Below are 22893 nucleotides of genomic sequence, written 5' to 3' on the forward strand. Positions count from 1 at the left end.
GGTCTTAGGATGCCTTCTGCAGGGGCCGGTTCTTCTTTTTGTCAGTTTTTTATTTTCTCCCGAGAGAGATCCCCACCCCCCCAGGAGGGTCCTCACCCGGCAATCCACCCCAGTCCCAGCCAGCCCAGATGGTGAACACACAGGTACCTATGTGCTCAGGGAAGGTCTGGGACTAGAACACCCTTTCTCTCGTGGGTTCAGTGGCGTTAATGTTGTGTTACTACCCAGCCCCAGAGCCCAGCCCCTTTTGGTGTTGATTGATTGATTGGTTGATTGATTTCTTCTCTCTCTCTCTCTCTCTGTTTCTTTCTCTTTCTGTTTCTTTCTCTCTCTGTTTCTCTTCTTCCCTCCCTCCCTCCCTTCCTTCCTTCCTTCCTTCTTCCTTCCTTCCTTCCTTCCTTTTTCATTACCGAAGGGCATGCATGTTTGCCAGAGAAACAAAGAAAGGAGGGGCCAGCAGGTGGCGTGGTAGTTAAAGGGCACTGACTCCCACATGGCGGACCGTGGTTCAAGTCCTGGACCTGGCGGGTTTCTCTCTCTCTCTTTCTCTCTGTCTTTGTCTCTTGCTCTGTCCCTCTCTGGTCAAATTCAAATAAATAAAGTTAAATAAAGTAATTTTAAAAGAGAGAGAGAGAGGGAGAGAGCACAGTCACACCGACATCCCGTCTCCTCCATTTTACCACCCCGCTGAGATTTGGGCATGCATCTCCTGTGCCCGGTGCTGATTTTCAAACCACTGGGGCAGGATTTGAACCGCAGTCAGCTATGTGGGATCGAGCTCCCTGAATCACTAGGCTACAGGACTGGTCGTTTTTGGCAAGAGGGTCCATATACTCAACCAGAGAGAGCCAGAGGAGAAAGCATCCTCCAGGGCACCCCCCCTCCACCCCTCACTCCTTTTGAGATACCGGGAACACATGCACCTGCACCCAGCGTGTTTGTCAAGCTCGGGGTCTGGGACTTGAACAGTGGGGTGGACCATGTGGCATCTGGCTCTCTTAACCACCAGCCCACGGGGCCAACCCGAGAGCCCCCTTCCCTGGCACGGCCCCTGACCTTCTCCTTCTGCCTGGTGACCCGGCTCCGGAGGCAGCTCAGCTTCCTCTTCACGCTGGTGCCCTTGTTCTTCTCACTCCGGCCTCCACCATCTTCGCTCCTGGAGGGCAGGAGCGTCAGTGAGGAGGGGCCCGGAGGTTGTTCCCGGCAGGGACCCAAAGCCCATCTCCCTGTGGCCTCCCGCCCTGACTTACCCCTTCCACGGCCTCTGACTTCCTCTCTCACTCCCTCATTCACCCCACAGACACCCACAGATATCCCGGGAGCTGCAGGGACTGGGTGTACAGGGGGAATGCCTGAAGGCGCCGATGGTCCCAGGCTGGACAGCTAGCCTCTAATTCCTCCCTTTCATTCACACCTCCAGCTTTGCCGTGTCTAATCAGCCTTTAATCTAGCCATTCCACCCCTCCCAGTCTCTGGCCTGGCTCTCCTGACTGCCGGCACATTCCCAGTTACTGAAGGTTTGTTAAAGGCAGTGACAAACAAGGCAGGCCATCTTCAGCAGAATCTATTTCCCCGAGGGGAGGCTCTTCCTCCTGTCTGCGCCCCACCTCCTCCCCCGAGTCCTCGAGTCCACGTGGCTCTTGGAACTTCGCCAATATCCCTAAGTGTTTGTTGATTGAATGAGTTAGGGAGGGAGTCAAGGAGTCCCTGCACTGTCTGTGGTCCCCATCCTCTGTCACCCAGGGTGATTATACCTGAAGCATTCATTCTTTTGTAGAATAAAGTGTGTGCTCCTTGGCCCCCCTCGCCAAGGTGGTCTGGCCTGCCCCGCCCTGATACTGTCCCCCTAAGTTCAGAGTTCTGGCTCCTTCCCTCCGTCCTTATCTGCAAATATGGGCAAACTCCTGCTCTTCCGCCAGAAGCCACCTCCAGCTGTCACCTCCTCCAGGAAGCCTTCCTCTGTCCTTCCAGGGTGTACGAGGAGCCCCCTCACTTCCCGTCAGCCCCCAGCGCTGTGGATCATCGGGAAACCCTCTTTCAAATCCAGGACTGTCCCCGCCCCCCATCCGCCCGGCAGCTCCCTCCTGTCAGGTCTGTGTACTCACTCGGACAGGAACTCGAACCAGGTGAGGTTGGCATGGGCTCCCCCAGGGCACACGGACATGCGAGCCCTCTGCCGGGCCCTGCAGAGGGGACAGGGACTTGAGTCAGTACCCCTCGACCAACTCCAGCTCGCTGTCCCTCCCCTGCTCCGCCTGGTGTACATGTGTGAATTGTCTAACAGCCCTCAGGCCTGGGGCACTGTGGCCTTCTGTTTCAGACATTAAGGCAGGTCTTCCAGCAGAACAAAGCAGCACATTAGGAGGATACTCTTTTTTTTTAAAAAAAAAAAAAAAAAAAAAAGGTTTTTGCCTTAGAGTGCGTGTGCTCGTCCCAGAGAGAGACAGAGACATTGAGAGGGAAAGTGAGAGATCACCCCCCAGGGGGGATGGCCACACCACAATCCCTTCTCTTCCATTCTTCTCTCAGGATTTATTTGGGGCATGCACACACGTCTGCCCAGCATGATATTTAAACTGCTGGGTCCAGGGCTTGAACCGCAGTCGACTACGTGGGAGTCCAGCGATGTAACCACTGTGCTATCTCCTGGTCCCCTTGATCAGGGGGATTTTTCTAACGATGGCCGTACCTCAGGAAAGCCACACGGTTCTCATTCGCTCACGGGCACCCTGGGCTAGTGCCGGCTCACCTCTCTCCAGTCTTTGCCCATGTCTCTCTTCTGCCCTTGTTTTTTTCCTGTTGTTCTCTGTCTTCACACCTGTCCTGCCACACCTGTTTCTCCAAATGTGCGTTCCCCACACGTCTCTCCAAAGGGTCTCCTCTGCCCGTCCTCCCCTACGCCTGCCCCTCGGGCCTGCCCGCTGCCCCCCACACTGTCCCCGTCCTACGTACCCGTGGTATTGCCGAAGTTCCTGAAGGACTTGCTGGACAATCAGCCTGGGGATGTCAAGGGGAGGGTCAAAATGGCCCACAGTTGTCCGGGGTTATAGACGCATTTCCCCGAAGAAGCTGTGGTTGCCCAGCCCGCCCCAGGGCAGGGGATCGTGACACAGACTCTCACGGCGGGCCCCAACCCAGCTCCTGGAGGAATGGCCAGGGTCCCTCCCCTGGGGAAGGGTGGTGTGGAAGGGAAGACCAAGGTTGTCAGGGACCGAGCGGCTGGGGCTGACCACGCTGCAGCCTTCCTCCCCCAGCCTCCATCCACAGCCTCCATCCTGCTAGTCCCTCCCCTGCCCTGCCCCGAGGCAGGCACTCACACGTGCTCCGGCTCCACATGGTCCTTCTCCAGACACTCCAGCACCGGCGGTTCGAGACCTAGAAGCAGCCCCCGCCCCAGGGAGCACGGGCGTGAGGAGGGTCCGGGACAGGAGCCGCTGTGCGCCCACCCGCCCCAAGCCCCCGCAGAACTGAGACCATCCGGGTGGGGCTGGGAGAAGACAGCCAGGGACAGAGGTGTCCCCCAGGTCTCATTCACACTGATGATGCGCTAAGCACGTTACATGCGTGAGCTCAGTGGCTCTCCCAGTGACCCTAGGGAGACATAACCTCACTATTAGCCCTTCAAAGAGAAGACGCCATGGTGGCTTGGAGACTTTATTTTTTTAAGAGAAATTTTTGTTATAGGGCGCGTGTGCTCGCCTGAGAGACAGAGACAGAGAGACAGAAAGAGAGAAATCACCCCCCAGGGGGGATGGCCACACCGCAATCCCTTCTCCTCCATTCTCCTCTTGGGATCTTGGGCACTGGTGTGAGTTTTAAGCCACCAGGTCCGGGACTCGAACCACGGTCGACTACATGGGAGCCCAGTGATATAGCCATTACACCAACTGCTGATCCCTTGGAGACTTTCTGCCAGAAAGTGGCTGATACGGGTTTAGACTGGAAGTTCGATGGACGCCAGAGGGGTGCAAGCTCTTAGGACAGTCAGAGGTGCGGAGGGAGACAGAGCGAAGAGGAAGCCCCCCGAGACAAGCTCATCGCACTGGGGTGGTTCACCCTGGTGTGAGGCCTCCCCACGCCTCCCAAGACATCCTGCGTTCTGCTGTTACACTTGGGGGGCCCCAAGTTCCCGCCATCAGCCCCTTTTCCCTTCCCTGGGGGTTCATCCGGGGACTCTCCAGTGGAAATCGCCTCCCCTCTGCCCTCCCTCCCTCCTTGTCCTGCCTTGGTTAGAAAGAGGAGGACTCCCAGGCTGGGCTACCTTGAACGGGCGGCATGGGCACCTCCAAAGCCGGGGTGATTCCCAGGGATCTGATCTCATCAGAGGACAGGGGAACTGACTGCGACCTCACCCTGTGCTCGGGCCTGTCACGTTCCTGCAGGAAATGAACATCTTGCTGAGCTGGGTGTGAGGCCAGGCTCCCAAGGTTGGGGGTTCTCAGCCCCGATCGGGGGCCAGACACAGAACTTGGGGACAGGGACCAGCAGTTAGCGTAATGGCTATGTCGCTGGACTCCCATGTAGCCGACTGCGGTTCAAGTCCCAGACCTGGTGGCTTAAACTCACACCGGGCGCGTGTGCGTGCGTCCCCAAGATCCCGAGAGGAGAATGGAGGAGAAGGGATTGCGGTGTGGCCATACCCCCTGGGGGGTGATTTCTCGCTTTCTGTCTCTCTGTCTCTCTCTGCCTTTTTGGCGAGTGCACGTGCCATGTAGCAAAAACCTTTCCAAAAAAAAAAAAATAATAATTCAGGGACATCTTCACCCCAGATACAGCCTTTAGCTGCAGACAGGGCACCCCCAGTCCATAGGCATGAGCACAGCCATGCCCTCCCCAAAGGTGGGCTGCGGCCCCAGAATGTGTGACCATAGGCTCCAGCTATGGTCAGAACATTTCCCAAGGGTCGAGGTTTGCATCCAAGATGTCCCAGCTCCAGGCCCCGGCCCCTGGCCCAAGTGTGTATTCCACAGTCATGGAGTGGAGTCTCAGGTTCAAGACAAACCTGCCCTAGCTGGGGACCCAAATATAGGTGATGTTTCTTTTCTTTCTTTCTTTTTTTTTCTTTGTGGAGAGAGATTTTTCCTAAAGTGTGTGCATGCTTGCCAGAGAGACAGAGAGACAGCAAGCGAGAAATCACCCGCTCCCCCAGGAGGGTGGCCACGCTGCAATCTCTTCTCCTCCATTCTCCTCTTGGGATCTTGGGCACGCATGCACAAGCACCCAGCATGAGTTCTAAGCCACTGGGTCCGGGGCTCGAACCACAGTGGACTACACAGGAGTGCAGCAATGTAACCATTATACCATCTGCTGGGCCCCGGATGCATTTTTTCTGCCTGCATGCGACAACTGGACCAAGGTCCTTAATCCAGGCTGAGGCAGCAGAATAAGGAGACACCCCCTGTCCCCCAGCCCATGGGTTACAGTCATGGTCCAGGGTAGTCTGCCGTGCATACAGACGGAAGACCCCCCAGACCTGGGCTGGAGTGTCAGGACTCAGAGATGCCCCAGTCATGGGCTACACTTTGGACAAGGAGCGCCCACCCTGCCCTGAGAGGGGAGTCCCACCAGCCACCCAAGGTGCCAGCTTCTGAGCCCAGAGGGATGTTGTCAGGGACGGCAGGGTACCCTTACCTTCCCGGGGTGCTCTGCAGAGGCCCCACCTCCAGGCACACACTCTTGGGTCCAAGTTTTCTGGCCCTCGCCTGACAGATTCAGAGCGAGGCTAGCTAGGGTCCTAGGGAGACAGGGTCCCTCTTCCACAGGCGAGGCGTCGAGGCTGAGCCTGGCAGACCAAGGGAGGGTATTAGGGTTCTAGCAGGTCTCTTCCTCCGCCCCCGCCAGCATCTGGAGGCTTGAGGGAACCTGCAAGTGACCCTTCCAGGACAGGGAGGGGGTGGTCAGACCATCGATAGGGATCCCCCAATTTCAGAGGGGTGTCCAGGAGCAGAGAATTCTGGTTAGATCTGTTGCATCTATATTTGCATTACAGACCTGCCATTTTTGCAGGCTGGGTGGGAGGACAGGGGTTGGGGGTGGCTAAAGGACCCCTGTCTGCTCTTCGGTACTGCCGTGTGGTGTCTGGAGCCTAGCACCATCTGTGTTTCGCTCCTAAGTACTTCTGTGGCTCCGTGCCCATATGTACACGTGTGTGCAAACTGTCCGTGGAGACTTACACGTATGGGTCTGAAAGCGTGAGTGTGCGTCTGTGGGCCCAGCGTGGGCAGGTGGACACCAGTTCTGGAGTGCCTGCAGTGTGCCCATGCAAGTCGGGCTTGTGCGTGCTCACTCTGTGTTTGCGTGTGCCCATGCGTGTGGATTGATTTCTCCCCGGGTTCTATGTGCGTGCCTGTGCATGTGTATGTATGCATGTGCTGGAAAGGGGACTTGGGCTGCCTCTTGCACACATTCCCTGTTGCCCCTGCAGGCAGCAATGCAGTCGCAGGGGGCAGCGTGCCCGTCCTGGGCTATGTCACCGAGGGTGGCGGCATTAGGGTGGGGTGGGGGTGCTGACCTCCGCGCGCTCTCGGAGCAGCTCCTCGATCTCTCCCAGCTGCGTCTGCGCAGGGGGCCCCGCGGCCCTGCCGAGCTGGAGAAGGGCGAGTCCGCAGCCGCTTCTTTGCCAGGGGGGCTGCTGCCGCTGGCCCCGCCAGGCTGGCTGTGGGAAGGGGCCCCAAGGCCCAGATCCTGAAGGTATTCGCTGCCTTGAAGCGCTCCCAGATCCAGACTGAGGTCCTCGGCGCTCTCGCTGAGCCGCCCGGGGAAAGCGCCCTCCTGCAGGCGGGCGGGTGGGAGGAACGTTGCCTGAGGGGTGGCAGAGCACGGGGTCTCCTGGCCACGGGGCCCCTTCCACCCCACACCCCAACCCTGCCTGGGCCCCTCTCTGTCGCTTCAACATGTCTCCCCCATTCATGTGCTGAGATTTGGTGGGGCCAGGATTAAGAGGTGACAGCTCTGTCCCACCTTGGTGTTGGAGGGCTGGGAGTGGTACCACGTGATGCTCTGAGGCCAACCCACGTGTCTAGAGACACCTCCTCCCCAATACAACCAGCACCTGCCTCTGTAATCGGGGACTGGCTGCAGCTGGGGGTGGATTGCAGCATCAAGGCCCTACTGGGGCCAGCAGGTGGCATGGAGGTTAAGTGACTAGATCCTGCATGGCCAGCTGGATGGTTCGGGTCCTGGACCCAGCGGTTTGAATACCATGCTTGGTGTGTGTGTGTGTGTGTGTGTGTGTGTGCCTAAAATCTCAAGAGGAGAACAGAGGAGAAGGAAGGGTGGCATGGCTACTCTCCCTGTCTCTCTCTGGCAAGGGCATGTACCTTGTAGTAAAAACAAAAGCAAAAACAAAAACAAAAGATTCCTTCAGGGGCTGCCGTCTCTCTGTCTCTGTCTCTCTTGCTATACAGGAAAGAAGAAAGTAAACTTAAAAAAAAAAAAAAAAGGAAAGAAAGGGCCTTTGGGGAGATGAGGGAGATGAGGATGAAGGTCATCAGGGTGGGAGCCCCAGCCGGCTCCTGGCGGGTTTACGAGGAGGGACCAGAACACGGGCACATGGACACTCACGCACGCACCCCTATTCTCTGCCGTGTGACATCAGAGACCTCCCCAGAGGTGGCCTCTGGACCTTCGACTTCCAAACCTACGCTGAAAAAAACCCCTCTATTCTCTTAAATCACCCAGAAGCAGGTGTTTTCTGTTATTAGCAATGGAACTCAGAGGGAGACAGTGCCTGATGATGTTGTTGTTATTATTATTTTTAAATTTTGCCAGCTGTTGCATGCATTTGTGAAAGAAGAGAGAAAGAGAAAGAAAAGACCCTCCAACAGGTAAGGTCACACCAGTTCCTTTTCCATCTCTCCATCCTGTTAGGATTTTGCCCCATTTCTTAAGCCACCAGAGCCAGGATTCGAACCAGGGTCAGCCATGTGGGATCCAGCTCCCTTAACCACAGGCCACGGGCTGGCCCCATGCTAATCTTAAACAACGGCCATACTGGATTGCTTACTGCATCTCTGACCCGCTGCCTCCTGCCAGAATGATGTTTGGGACGCCTGAACCTGTCAACGCCCTGCAGTGCTGTCCCCTCCCTGCAGGTGGGAGCCGAGCTCCCCAGCACCGCACAGAACTTCCCAGGTTTGCCACCTCCCGCCTGCGGCTCTCTGTCCCCAGCCATGAGGCAGCAATGCTCTGGGCACTGCTAGACACCCAGATGTGTAGGCACCCGACCCATGCGTGTCCCCCTAACTCTGCAGTGGCGCCGCCAGGGGGTGTAGGTGGTCCATTTTCCAGGTCAGGAGACTGAGGCTCACAGAGGAATGAGGTCTCTCCCTGGGCACGCAGCCAGTAGGGTCTGTTGGAATCCAGGCTCTGTGCTCTTTCTACAATCTTCTCATTCCTTCTCCCTTTTTAAAAATTGTATTTATTATTATTATTATTTTAGAATGATCTTCTTTAACTTTATTTATCCATTTATTTATTTATTTTTAATTTGGCCAGAGAGGGAGAGAGAAAGTGAGAAGGGAAGCTGCCAGGTCTGGGACTTGAACCATGGTCAGCCCTTATTGTTATTAATTATTACTATTATTTTAAAAATTTGCTACAGAGCATGTGAGAGAGAGAGAGAGAGAGAGAATATAAGCTTCCAGGTTGGGGACTTGAACCACAGTCAGCCATGTGGGAGTCCAGTGTCTTCACCACCACACCGAGCTGGGACCATCTTTCTTTTTTAAACTTTTGCTATAGGATGTGTGCGTTCACCAGAGAAAGACAGAGACAGAGGGGAAAAGTGAGAAAACACCTCCCAGGAATGGCCATGCTGCAATCCCTTCTCCTTCATTCTCCTCTTGGGATTTTGGGCATGCACCCCCACATGCCTGGAGTTTTTTTTTTTTTTTTTAGAGGTTTTTGCTATAGGGCACGTGAGCTCTCCAGACAGACAGAGACAGAGAGATAGAAAGTGAGAAATCACCCCCCCGGGGGGATGGCCAGGCCGCAATCCCTTCTCCTCCGTTCTCCTCTCAGGATCTTGGGCATGCACGCACATGCACCCGGCATGAGTTTTAAGCCACCAGGTCCGGGATGCGATCCGCGGTCGACTACGTGGGAGTCCAGCGACGTAGCCATTATGCTAACTGCTGGTCCCATGCCTGGCGTGTTTTTCAAGCTGCTGGGTCTGAGAGTCGAACTGCCCAGTTGGCCATGTGGGATCTGGCTGTCTTACCCTCCACACCACCTGGTTGACTCCCTTCTTTGATTTTTCTTCTATTTTCTTAGTCCTAGGCTTCTCTCTCTTCTTCCCAGTTATTTTATTTGTTATTTTCTCCAGCCAGAACACCTGCCTTTTCTTCTCCTTGGCAAACCTCTTTACCCACTCAGTCCCTTTGGAGGGACTGCTCAACTCCTATGCATCCTTCAAAACCCAGTTTAGGCATGCCCTCTAGGTTGCACTCTTGACTCCTCTGGGCGGCCGCTATTCTCCCTCTGACCTCTTTGGCTGTTCCTTCTCTGCCTCCTCTTTCTTCCTCTGCCCCTTAAAGCCAGGCTCTCCCTTCCTCAGTTTGTCTAAAGACCCACAAGTCCAGCTCCAGCCAGTTCTAGGCGACACGACCCTCCTGGGACTCCGTGTTCACTTCTCCTGGAATCTTTCCTCATTCTCACTCACTCCGTCGCTCTCCCCGGTGCCTGGATAACTCCCGCTGACTCCTGTCTTTCCTCCATTGCCCCCAAAGTTTCCCTGTGTCTCTGGTCTTCATCCCCCTGTAAATATAAACACTTCAGGACAGCCGCCTGGCCTGACCTGGGCCCCCTCCTTCTCTTGCATCTGGTCTCCCTCAGAGGAGGCAGAGGTGGGAATGAGGCCAGGGCTGTGGGTGGAGGGGCGGTGGAGAGTCGGCACAGGCTGTCCCAGCTCTGGCCTGCAGGGACACTGAGGAAGGGAGAGGGACGGGGCCTGGTCCTTTGCTGGTGGTGGGGGGGTATATATCTTTCCCCCAGTATTTCCCGGGCATGGCGAGATGGGAGCGGGTCCAAGCGAGGCCTTTCCAGGCATTAGCTAAACACTGCACACCGGCCCTGACACCCAGAGAGGATGCAATAAATACAGCCTCCGGGGAGCCTTGGGGGAGGCCCCCCCCCGCCCCGTCACACCCAGCAGCAAAACATCACAGGATTCCCCGTTCTTGGGACGCAGGACGCCTGAGAAACTTTGATTTAAAAATGGCAAACGGTTAGTTATCTTGTTGTTTATGAGAAAAAAAGAATGCACCAAAGCAACCTCAAGCATAGTGCTTCTCGGAACCTGTTTCACAACATACAAAAGTGGTCTGGCTTTAAACAAAATAGCCAGAAAGCGAACACGGGTCTCCAGGTCTACAGGTCTCCAGGTCTCCGATGAGCTGACTGCCCGGTTGGGACCCCTGCTGTGGCTGTTATCAGCTTAGCAAGTTCCTGAACCTCCTCAGCCTCATGCTTTCATCTTTGAATATGGGCCAGCAGGTGGCATGGTGGTTAAGGCACTGGACTCCCACAGGGCTGACCCCCGACCACAGTTCAAGTCCCATACCTGGTGACTTGCATTCTTTCTCCCTCTCTTCTCTCTCTCTGGTAAGTGCCTATGCCCTATAGCAAATTTCACAAATAATAATAAACGAATTATGTCAAATAATTAGAGGAAATAAATAAAATGGGCTTGGGGCCAGGTGGTGACACACCTGGGACCCATGTGGGAAAGGTTCTGGGTTGGCATCGTGTGACCTCTCTGTGCATGCTGGGTGCACCCCTGCCTGTGATCAGGGTTGGGGCTGGGGATGGATTGCTAGGTGAGGACCCTGTGGGGTGGTCTTCCTTCTTTTAGAGGAAAAAAATAGTTGTTTTTTTTTTTAAGTTTTTGCTATAGGGCATGTGTTCTCACTGGAAGGAGAGAAAGAGATAGATAGAGAAAGCACCCCCGAGGGGTATGGTCACATGGCAATCCCTTCTCCTTCACTCTCTTCTTGGGATTTTGGGCATGCATGGTATTTTTTATTTTTAAAGAAGTATTTATTTATTATTATCATTTTAAAAATGTGTTGTAGGGCACATTCACTCTCCAGAGAGAGAGACTGAGAGAGAGAGGGAAAGTGAGAAAGCAAGCCTCCAGGTCCGGGTCTGGGACTTGAGCTGTGGTTAGCTACGTGGGAGTCCAGCACCCCAATCACCATGCCATCTTCCAGCCCCCATGCATGCTATTATTAACTTTTTTTTTAATTGTGAAAGAATGCATATGCTTGCCAGAGAGAGAGATGCAGAGAGAGAGAGAGAGTTCCCTTCCTCCCTTCCTTCTTTCTCTCCTTCCCTCACTCTTTTTTCTTCCTGTTATCTTTGTATCCACCCATCCACTTTCCATCCACACACCATCCACTCATCTAGTTTTCCTCCTTTTCCCTCCTTCTCTCCTTTCTTCCTTCTTTCTATCACCCATCTATGCATCTATTCATTCATCTATTTATCCATCCATCCATCCATCCATCCATTATCCACCCATCCATCCATTTATCTATTTATTCATCCATCCATCCATCTACTCACCTATTTATCCATCTACAAATCCATCCATTCATTCATCTATTTATTCATCCACCCAACCATCCGCTCACCTATTTATCCATCCATCCACCTATCCATCCATCCATCCATTCATTCATCTATTTATCCCTCCACCTACCCACTCACCTATTTATCCATCCATCCATCCATCCATCCATCCACCTATTTGTCCATCCATCCGCTCACCTATTTATCCATCCATCCATCCATCCATCCATCCATCCATCCATCCATCCATCCATCCATCCATCCATCCATCCATCCATCCATCCATCCATCCATCCATCCATCCATCCATCCATCCATCCATCCATCCATCCATCCATCCATCCATCCATCCATCCATTTATCCATCCACCCACCCATCCACTCACCTATTTATCCATCCATCCATCCATCCATCCATCCATCCATCTATCCATCCATTCATCTATTTATCCATCCACCTACCCACTCACCTATTTATCCATCCATCCATCCATCCATCCATCCATCCACCCACCTATTTGTCCATCCATCCACTCACCTATTTATCCATCCATCCATCTATCCATCCATCCATCCATCCATTCATCTATTTATCCATCTACCTACCCACTCACCTATTTATCCATCCATCCATCCATCCATCCATCCACCTATTTCCTTCCTTCCTCCCTTCCTTCCTTCCTTCCTTCCTTCTTTCCCTCCCTCTTCTTGTTCCAGGAAGGATTCCAGTTTCCTCACACTAGGATAAGGACTACTTTGCCAAGTTTGGATGAGGGTTCCCTGAGACAGTGTACACCGAGTGTCTGGTGCAATGCAGCGGCTACCCAGGGTGTGCCCGCTGCCCCCATTGCCCTCAGCTCCCACCCGTCTCAGCAGCCAGACACCTGCCTGCTCATCCCCCATGGCAGAGAAGAAGGCTGGGTTCTCGGGCCTCCAGGGTCCCCCGCTGGTCTTGGTGGCTGAGGCTGCAACTCCAGGGTCAAAGGGCTGCACACATGCCTTGGGCTCAGAGCCTGCGGAGAAGGCAGGGACAGGTGTGAGGTCCGAGCTGGGAGACTGAGGAAGCAGGACTCTGGCTCTGCACCTGCCACCACTCCCTTTGGACCTTGGTTTGCTTTCTTGTCTGTAAAATAGGCTGTATTGTTCCTGTCTGTAGGACCCAAAGCCTGAGACAACCCCAATTCCCACCCTATCACCGCCTGCGTGAAGAACTCACCTTATTCTTTCCCCAATTCCAGTCTACTCCCCACCATCCACAGGCCTTTGTGCCTCTCCCGAGTGTACAGTTAGTTGTCTTGATATTCAGACTTCCTTCACCCCCTCCCTAATTCAACTTTTCCTGCAAACACACCCCAGGGAGGATGGATGAATGGATAGCTGAATAGATGAAAAGATGGAAAGATGAATGGATGGATGGATGGATGGATGGATGGATGGATGGATAAATGGATGGGTAGGTTGGTGGATGGATGGATGGATGGATGGACAAATGGATGGGTAGGTTGGTGGATGGATGGATGGATGGATGGATAAATGGATGGATAAATAGATGGGTAGGTTGGTGGATGGATGGATGGATGGATGGATGGATAAATGGATGGCTAGAAAGCTGAATGGATAGATTCATGCACAAATAAATAGACAGATGGATAGATAAAAAGATGAATGGATAGATGGAAAGATGTATAGAAGGATGGAAGGGTGGATAGAAGGATGGATGAATGGATGAATAGAAAGATAGGTGAGTAGATAGATGCATGCATGAATGAATAGACAAGAGGATGGATGGTTGATCAATGGATAGATAAAAGGATGACTGGATGATGGATGGTTGGAAAAGATGTATAAAAGGATGCATGACGGATGGAAGGGTGGACGGAAGGATGGATGGACGGATGGATGTATAGATGGATGAATGCGTGGATAGAAGGATGGATGGATGGGTGGGTGGATGGAAGGAGAAATGATGCATGGGTGGTTGGATAGAAGGATGAATGATGGATGATGAATGGGTGGGTGGATGGAAGGATGGATAGGTGGGTGAATGGAAGGGTGGATGGGTAGATAGATGGGTAGATGGATGAATGGGTGGATGGGATGAGGGATGGATGGGTGGGTGGATGGATGGATAGATAGATGGATGAATGGGTGAATGGAAGGAGGGATGGATGGGTAGATGGATGGGTGGTTGGATGGAAGGATGGATGGACAGATATATAGATGGATGAATGGGCAGATGGAAGGATGGATGGATGGATGGGTGGGTGGATGGAAGGAGGGATGGATGGATAGATGGGTGGATAGGAAGGTGGGAGGATGAGAGGTTTGCATGAATGAATGGATAAAAGGATGGATGGGTGAATGAGTACATGGATGGATGAATGGATAGGTGGAGAATATCTAAACTTGAGGTTTGAGGAGATGGACGAAGGTGGAGGAGTGGGAATAGACCAGTTGTAGGGACTCATGGGAGGCTAGCCAGCACCTTCACAGTACGAGCAGTAACTGCCAGCCCTGGGGCAGGATGGGGTGGGGAGTGGGATGGCAGGCATCTTTGGAGAGTGCCAAGGTAGGCCCTCGTTTACGCTTAGCTCAAGTTCCTTATGGCTGAGTGAGCCACCCCCAGCTTGCTAGAGCAGTCCCTGTCTGTGCTGCTGAAAGGGGGTCATTACTGAATTGTCAGAAAAGTCAGGATGTATTTTTTCTATATTTTTCTATGCAAAAATGCTGGCTGCAGTTTGAATCCTGGGTCTGGCAGTTTGAAAATCATGCCAGGTGGGACCAGTGGTAGTTGACCACGGTCTGAGTCCCGAACTCGGTGGCTTAAACTCATGCCGGGCACGTGTGTGTGCGTGCCCAAGATCCTGAGAGTAGAATGGAGGAGAAGGGATTGCAGTGTGGCCATCCCCCCCGAGTGGTGATTTCTTGCTTTCTGTCTCTCTGTCTCTCTCTGTCTTTCTGGTGAGCACATGCACCCTATAGCAAAAATCTCTCAAAAAAAATAAAAAAAGAAAAGAAAAGAAAAAAGAAAGAAAGAAAGGAAGAGAGAAAGAAAGAAAATCACACCAGGGACATGCAAGTGTGTGCCCAAAATTCCAGGAGAAGAGTAGAGGAGAAGGCATTGCAGCATGGCCATCCACTGGGGAGATTGCTCACTTTCCCCGCTCTGTCTCTCGCTAGTGGACGCATCCACCCTTTGGCAAAAACAAACAAACAAAACCAAAAAGCTCTCTGTAGCCCCTAAAGATAGTACACCAGAAATTATCGTTAACATTTCTAAAAAGACCAAACCAAAAAGAGACACGAATAGGTGAATGAAAAGGAGTTACGTATGCCCATGCATGAAAACACAAGGAGAGTGGAAAAGGGTCTGGCAGTTCTGCAAAGAATTAAACATGACCCAACAATTTCACTTTCAGGTAACTACCCAAGAGAATGGGAAGTAACCACCCACACAAAAAATTCTATGTGATTGTATCACTTTCTTTTTTTTTTGAGAGGTTTTTGCTATAGGGCATGTGTGCTTGCCAGAAAGAGAGAGATACAGAGAGATACAAAGCAAGAAATCACCCCCTAGGGAGGATGGTCACACCGCAATCCCTTCTCCTCCGTTCTCCTCTCGGGATCTTGGGCACGCATGCACATGCGCCCGGCGCAGTACTAAACTTTTTTTTTTGAGAGGTTTTTACTATAGGGCATGTATGCTTGCCAGAAAGAGAGAGCTACAGAGAGATACAAAGCAAGAAATCACCCCCTAGGGAGGATGGCCACACCGCAATCCCTTCTCCTCCGTTCTCCTCTCGGGATCTTGGGCACGCATGCACATGCGCCCGGCGTGAGTCTAAGCCACCGGGTACGGGATTCAAACTGCGGTTGACTACATGAGAGTCCAGCGACATAGCCATTATGCTAACTGCTGATCATGAGTTGCATACTTTAAATGGGTGAATTATACGACATGTGGATTGTGTCCCAGTAGAGCTGCCATCAAAATAATTTGCTGGGACCTCTTGCAGAGTTTTGGATGGGGCGGGTGCTCATGGGTCTAAAGGCTTCAGTCTCACTCCCTCTGTGGCCACCGTGCTTCGGTGAATGAATGGTTAAAAGTGTGCCTATGTTGTAGTTTCCACCACCCCTGCTTTCCTGGCGACTCTCCTAAGCTGGTTGGAGGAGAAGCTATCAGCCCTTGGTTTCGCTGCCCTCGCTGAGCTTTGCATCACTTCTATCCACTCCAAAGTCAAGGCAGTATCATCGATGACTCAGAGATGCTTGAACAAAACGAGCAGGCTGTGAAGGAGGAGAGTCAGACTTGGGGATGGGTTCTGAAGGCTGAAGGGAGCTCGCAATGGGAGGGCCAGTTCCTTTTCTTAGCTATGTTCCCTAGGAACCATAGGAAAAGCTGCGTGGTTTACCCATTCCCCTGGGTGGAGGATTCATGGAGGCCAAACGCAGAGCCTCCTACCCCAAAGGTAGCCCCCAACAACTGGCTTCCAATCCCTGCTTTGTGTCTGTGAACCCTGAAGGTCTGGGGTCCAAAGACTAAAGGTGAAAGGTCAGGGTTGAGTTTAGTCTTCTTTAAAAAAATTTTGTTTTTTCTTGAGAAATTTTTGCTATAGCTGCCAGAGAGACAGAGAGATAGAAAGCAAGAAATCACATCCCCCCCCCCCAGGGGGGGTGTATGGCCACACTGCAATCCCTTCTCCTCCATTCTCCTCTTGGAATTTTGGGCATGCACACACACATGCCCAGAATGAGCATCAAGTCACCCCAGTCCAGGACTTGAACCATGGTTGGTCACATGGGAGTCCAGCGTCTTAACTACTATGCCACCTACTAACCTTGAACTTAGTCTTCTTTATACAGAGGTTTTTGCCCCAAGCACAGGCTGAGCTTAACTTGAAGATAAACTCAACTCTGATCCTGTTTTTTCCAGATGGAGGTCCAATCTTTGTGTCACTGTGTCTCAGACCAAGCTCTGATCTTGGGGGTTTATAGACCAAGCCCTAATCATGGTATCAGTTACTGATCCTAGATCCTGGTCTCAGAGACTGAGCCTCATCCTGCTGTCATAGGTTGAGCCCTGATGGATGGAAAAATGAATGGATGAATAGAAGTTGGATGAGTGGGTGGATGGTTGGATAGTTGACTGGTTGAATGGAGGGATGGTTGGATGAATGAATGGATTGTTGGATGAATCCATGGTTGGAGAGTTAATTGGCTGGCTGGCTGCTGATTATATAGATAAGTAGTTGGATGACTGAATAATTGGTGGGTTGGCAGACTGGATAGACGGGTAGTTGACTGGTTGGTTGGATGGATAGATGGGGAGTTGACTGGTTGGTTGGATGAATGAATGGACCCTTGGATGAATCCATGGTTGGATAGTTAACTGACTAGCTGGGTGATGATATAGGTAAGTGGTTGGATACGTGGATGATTGGATGGGTGGATGACAATAGTCGGAAGGGTGGATAGATGGATAGTTAGTTGACTGGCAGGTTAGTTGAATGGGTGAATGAGTGGCTAGTTGGATGGGTAGGGAATATGACAGTGTCCAGAGGCAATGATGCCATAGACTCAGGAGACGGCAATTTGAGGGGGATAGTCAGGGAGAGGTAGAAGGAAGCGGGGCAGAATCATGGCAGAGAAGCCAGTCAGAAAGGAACCAAGATGAGACCCAGAATACATTCATCACATATGCACGTGTTACCAACTGGGAAATGAATGAAAAAGCATGTCCAGAATGGATCACTGGGAAAGCAAGGGGAAAGGGCCAGGAGCCTCCCTCAAGGCTCGGTTCTCCTCTTCCAAGCTTTGCCTACCTTCCCAAGCCCACCCCCAGCATTTCCCCAGGATGGACGTTCTATTAGGCACCAAGACGGGTGGTCCCAGAGCTTAAGAGAAGCAGAAAAAGGCCCTTCTGTCCTGCTCCCTAGGGCTAGCCTGGAGGGATGCTATTAGGGCACCACCCTCTCAGGGGAGTAAAGCCAGAGAGACACAGGGCCTGAGCAGGGACAGGGGCTTTTCTGGGGTGGACCCTACTCCTTGACCTACGTTCCTCTCCAAAGTACCCATCACACCGGCTTTGGGTCCCAGGCAGCCAGCTCCAGCGGCAGTCATAAGTGGGTGTAAGAGACACCATCAACTTGTCAACGTCGCCCCACCTGAGCAGAGAGACAGGGTGGGCTGGGCACCCAGGAGCTGAGTAGACCTTCTCTAAGACCTGGGTCACAAGCTTTGACCTTGAAGATCATGGCTGAGGTTCTCATTCTCCTAGATTGCCATTCACGGTTAGATTAGAAACCCTCCCAGACACTCCAGCTGTTCACGAGTCAGAGAACACCCCAAAGGTAGCCCCCAACAACTGGCTCCCAATCCCGGCTTCTTCTGTATACACTTGCTGTGTGACCTCGAGTAAGTCACTGGGGCTCTCTGAGCCTAACATCAAGAGCGTTCAATAACAGTTAGCAACTTCCAACCTCATGAGAACTCTCCCATTGCATCCCAGTTCCCAGGACACCCTCTCTCTCCCCAGCCCCTGCCCCAGCCTCTGGGTCCCCTCATCCTCCCTCCTGCCCTCTGACCCAAGCACAAGTACATATGCCTTCAAGAGGACTTCATGGAATGACCCAGCCCCTCCTCTGTGAGAATTCGCGGCTGCTTTGTGCAAGTACCTGGCTCACGCGGCTGATGGTGGCCAGCATGCGTCCACACTGAGTGAGGCGGCTGGTGTGACCGGGAGGGGCTCTTATTTGCAGGGAGACAGGAGGATGACGAAACCCAGCAAGCAATGGGTTCACACCCACTCCTAAACCAGTGTCCTGCCCTGTCCCCTCATGCCCCATGTATCTGGACACCGAATGGTTATCCCCAAGGGTTAAACAGCTGCTGAGATACAGAGAGAAGTGTCTCTCTGCAAAAACAGTTCTTGGAGGCCGTGAGGAATATGTTACACAAGGTGCTATTAGTCACCTCTTGTCTCAGAAGTACTTCCCCAGGCTTAGCCAGGAACTTGCCTTGGGGCAAATTTACAGAAGGAGAATCCCCCCTGAGGCCCTGAGACCCTGGGGGCGAGCAGAAGCCACTGTCTGTGTTTGTTTGAAGGAGGTGTCTGCCCGAGAGGCTCAAATCTCCCTCTTCTACCACCCCGAGCCTCCAGGAACCAACACCATGGACCCCTAGGATGTCACCAGGCTGCCCTTAAGAGCTTAGCAGCTCAGGGCTGGCAGGTGGCATGGTGGTTGGGGCACTGGACTCCCATATGGAAGACCATGGTTCGAGTCCCAGACCTGGCAGTATGCTTTTTCACGGTTCCTCCCTTTCGCTCTCCTCTCTCTCTCTCTCTCTCTCTCTCTCTCTCTGATGAGCATCTATGTCCCATAGCAAACTAAAAAATAATAACAAATAAAAATAAATAATTCTTAAAAAAAAAAAAAAGCATTCAGCAGCTTTGTTGGAAAGAGGGGATTCTCTTTCTGTAAATTTACCCCAAGACAAGTGCCCGGCTGAGCCTGGGGAAATACTTCTGAGACAAGACAAAGCCCACATGTCCCATGTCGGTGATGCTTCATGGGGGCCCGGGGGACTCAGGGGCCTGGAACCCGGGGCCGACTGAAGCAGAGTCTGTGGTCCGGCCAAGGAATGATGTGAAGGGGGATGGTAGACTGGCTGTCTAGGGGTCCCGCCTGGGTGGTCAGTGCCCCCGGACACTCCCTACTCCTTACCTCTCTTGAAGGCCCAGCGCCTTAGCCACAGCTTGGAGAGGGCCGGCCAGGAGTGGTTGAGCTCCGAGTCGGCCATGGGGCTGCATGTGTGAGAGTGAGTGTGCAGGAGCTGGGCTGGGGATCCCTGCCAGGACGGGGCTGCCAGCAGCCAGAGAGGCGGAGACTGCTCCCAGGGGCTGCCAGAGGCATCAGCCGATGGGAGCCTGGGCTGGGGGGAGGCCGATTCCTTAGCACCTCCTGTCCCCTGACACCCTGTCTTTGGGCCTCTCGCCCTGGCTGCACAAGACATTCCCAGGAGAACGCGAGTGCAGCCAGGGTCCTGCAGGGAGCATGTGTGTGCGTGTGTGTGTATGCATGCCATTGTCTCTGTGTGCTTGACTATGCATGTATGTGTCGGTGTGTGTGTTTCCAGGTCTGTGTGTGTTTGAGTGCAAGTCCATTGATCTATGTGGGGGGTGTATTTGAGTATCTAGGTGGTTTTCAAAGTGTGTGTGGGTGTGTATGTGTATGTGTGTATGAAGAGGGAGAATGACCATCGGTGTCTATATGACCTGTCTGTGTCTTGGGGACATCTGCTTTTCGTATCTCCAGAAGAGGGTCTTGGCGTCTGTCTGTGTTTCTACGCCGCTAGGTCCTTGCATCTGTATCTCTGAGTGTGTCCAAGTGTGCGGAGCGTGTGCGTGTGTGTGTCAGCACATCTGCCAAGGTGCTGCCCCCTGGTGGTGTAAGCCCCTCGCCTGCGTCTTCACGCCCGGTGTCTGAAACATTCCCGGCTTTGTTTTCCTCTGAGCCCTTTTGTCCACTGCTCTCGGGGGTCCCTGGTCCCTCAGCGACTTCCTAGACTCAAACAGCCTACACTGGAGAGAAGCTCAAGGACCCCTCCTTCCTCACCTCTTCCCCAACGTGCACCCCCTAGCACGAAGAGCTGTCACTTGTCCTCTGTCCCCTGACCCCTCGACCTCCTCCTTCTCTTCTTTTTTTTTTTTCCTTTGGAGAGATTTTCACTGTAGGGCGCGTGCGCTCGCCAGACAGACAGAGAGAGACAGAGAGACAGAAAGCAAGAAATCACCCCCCAGGGGGGATGGTCACGCCGCAGTCCCTTCTCCTCCATTCTCCTCTCGGGATCTTGGGCACGCACGCACACGCGCCCGGCGTGAGTTTTAAGCCACCGGGTCCGGGACACGAACCGCGGTCGACTACGTGGGAATCCAGCGACATAGCCATTACGCTAACTGCTGGTTCCCCTCCTCCTTCTCTTCTCGAAGCCCGTCTTGACTGATTTGATTCCACAAGCCATGCAGTCTCTATTTTTTTTTTTTTAATTTTTTGAGGAGTAATTGACTTTCTGTTTTTATGTACTTATTTTGCATTTTTAAGTTATGATTCCTACATGAAATCGCTAGACATCATGTAGATTGTGAGAGACTTTACTCAGCTTGATTTACACCTCAGTTCAGCCCAGTTGAGACCACCACATACATCCTCATCAACAGATAAAAACCTTATCTGTGGAAACCAGTGGTTAGCGTAATGGCTATGTCGCTGGACTCCCACATAGTCGACTGCGGTTCGCTTCCCGGACCCGGTGGCTTAGAACTCACGCCGGGCGCGTGTGCGTGCGTGCCCAAGATCCCGAGAGGAGAATGGAGGAGAAGGGATTGCGGTGTGACCATCCCCCCGGGGGGGGGTGATTTCTCGCTTTCTGTCTCTATGTCTCTCTCTGTCTGTCTGGCGAGCGCACGCGAGCTGATATTTTGCCTAAGCTACAAAAGGCTTTGTGGAAAGGCTGCCTCTGCCAGGAAGCCCTCTCAGAAGGACTGCCCAGCATGGTGAGGGAGTTCGGCATCGCCTGATAGTGAAATCAACCCTTCCTGACCTCCGCTGGCTCTAAGTCCTTTCCCCAGAACTTTAGGTGGGGTCGGACCCTGATGCAGTGGTAGGAGACACTTTGCAAGTCTGATCCATGTGGGAAGGTTCTAGGTTCAAGTCTGGAGACCCCCCCGAACACGCCAGTCATGTGTGTACCTGTGATCCAGGCTGGGGGGGACTGCTATGCCAGGACCAGGCTGCAGTGCTGCCTGCCTGCCTCTCTGTCTCTGACTCGCGGAAGAGAGCAGAACGGGTGACCCCGCCTTGGGGAACGAGCCTCCCTGGCCAGCCCCAGCCTCCCTGACTCTCTAGCTGTTTGCTCTGGGTTCTCCTCTCCTGACCCCCAGGCCCCGGGGTGCTGCCTGCCCCTTGCCCCCTGAGCACTGGAGGCGAGAGGAAACAGATGTGGGTGTGCCCAACACTCCACTAACCGCAGGCCCTCTCTCCACCTCGCCCCACCCAGGCAGCTGGGTGCAGAGGCCTCCAGCGCTCAGGGCGAGAGCCTTAGGGCCGGTTCTCAGGCATCCGTCTGACGTGGGAGTTTGTTTTGAAAAGTGGACTCCCCACTTACACCCTTCCTAGTCCCTTTCAGGGAGGGCCGTGGGGGCCCCACGTATTTGTAGCTGAAGAAGCAAAGGATGCCGGGTAGCTGTGGCACAGGGAACCTAAGCCCCTCCTTGCATTCTCTGTCCAGTCTGCAGACAGACCTGGGCTGCGAGAGACGCCCCGATTTTTTTTTTTTGGTGCCCCCTGGGGTGACCCCTTACGAACCATGAATCTCCATAGAACACACACAGTCAGACAGCTTTTCCAGCCCACGGGGGAAGCAGGGTTCCCGGGAGCTGGAGAGAGACTGTCACGGTCTGTCTGCTCGCCACCTTCCGCCCCCAAGTCCCCCTGGTCCCACTGCTACACGTCCCTCTTGGGACCCTCTGTCTCTCCACTTCCCAGGGTGGTTACTCACCAGCTGGAGCCTAGTGTTCACTGCTGCGGGCAGTCAGCCTGGCCAGGGCTCCTGCAGCCTCCACAGCCCACGGCCAGTTTTCAGCTCACCCAAAGGCGCAGTGGCCGGCGAGAGCCTGGCGTAACCACGGAGTGACCCAACCTCGCCTCAGCTTCCTCTTCTTCAACCGCCCGCCCCTCTACCTGCTGCCCGCGTCCCCAGCGCTGGGCCAGTCCGGGGGTCCGAGAGGAGCCCAGAGGACCCGCCTTTAGAAGCAGGCAGCTCTCCCCCAGGGCATGCAGGTGTCTGAGAGGAGGCGCAGTGAGCCCAGGGGAGGCTCAGCACCCTCACCCCCACCCCAACAGCTTCCTGCGGAACCAACCGCTGAAGAGGAACGGGGCGTGGGGCCTCCCCCGGCACATGGGTGCACAGAGGCACAAAGTCACGTGTATCCACACACACGCATGCACCAGCACGAGGGTACACGGGGAGACAGACACGCTGGTGCGCCTGGAGGCGCGCGGATCCGAACGGTGTGCGGGGCAAGGTTCAAGAACCACCTCTCTGATCCGTAGCACTTGCCCATTCTCCTGGTGTAAATATTCTCCTGCCGTTTTTCAGCTCCCCGCGGAACGTCAGCGAGTGCGGAACTGGAAGGTCATGCTCAGACTGGGCTTTTGTTTTTGAATTTTTGCTAGAAGGTGTGTCCTTTTGCCAGACAACCAAGGGCGCGAGGGGAGGGCTGAGGGAGTGAGAAAGCGTCCTCCCGGTGGGGAACGGCCGTGC

General features: G+C 53.6%; 1 protein-coding gene across 1 annotated transcript in view; it reads right to left on the reverse strand.

Annotated features, from left to right (window-relative positions):
* The window catches only part of ARHGEF18 (Rho/Rac guanine nucleotide exchange factor 18), a gene marked incomplete in the record, with an annotated part of 84142 nt that extends 61684 nt beyond the window's left edge, over positions 1-22458 (reverse strand). Inside the window, 9 exon segments of the mRNA XM_027768986.1 lie at positions 1024-1156; positions 2106-2183; positions 2953-2997; positions 3318-3375; positions 4262-4376; positions 5632-5782; positions 6512-6771; positions 12460-12584; positions 22129-22458. Coding sequence (XP_027624787.1) covers positions 1024-1156; positions 2106-2183; positions 2953-2997; positions 3318-3375; positions 4262-4376; positions 5632-5782; positions 6512-6771; positions 12460-12474 — 855 coding nt within the window.
* Between the last annotated feature and the right edge of the window lie 435 nt (positions 22459-22893).

This window comes from Tupaia chinensis, unplaced genomic scaffold, assembly GCF_000334495.1.
Source record: "Tupaia chinensis unplaced genomic scaffold, TupChi_1.0 Scaffold148210_1, whole genome shotgun sequence".
Classification (NCBI taxonomy): domain Eukaryota; kingdom Metazoa; phylum Chordata; class Mammalia; order Scandentia; family Tupaiidae; genus Tupaia; species Tupaia belangeri.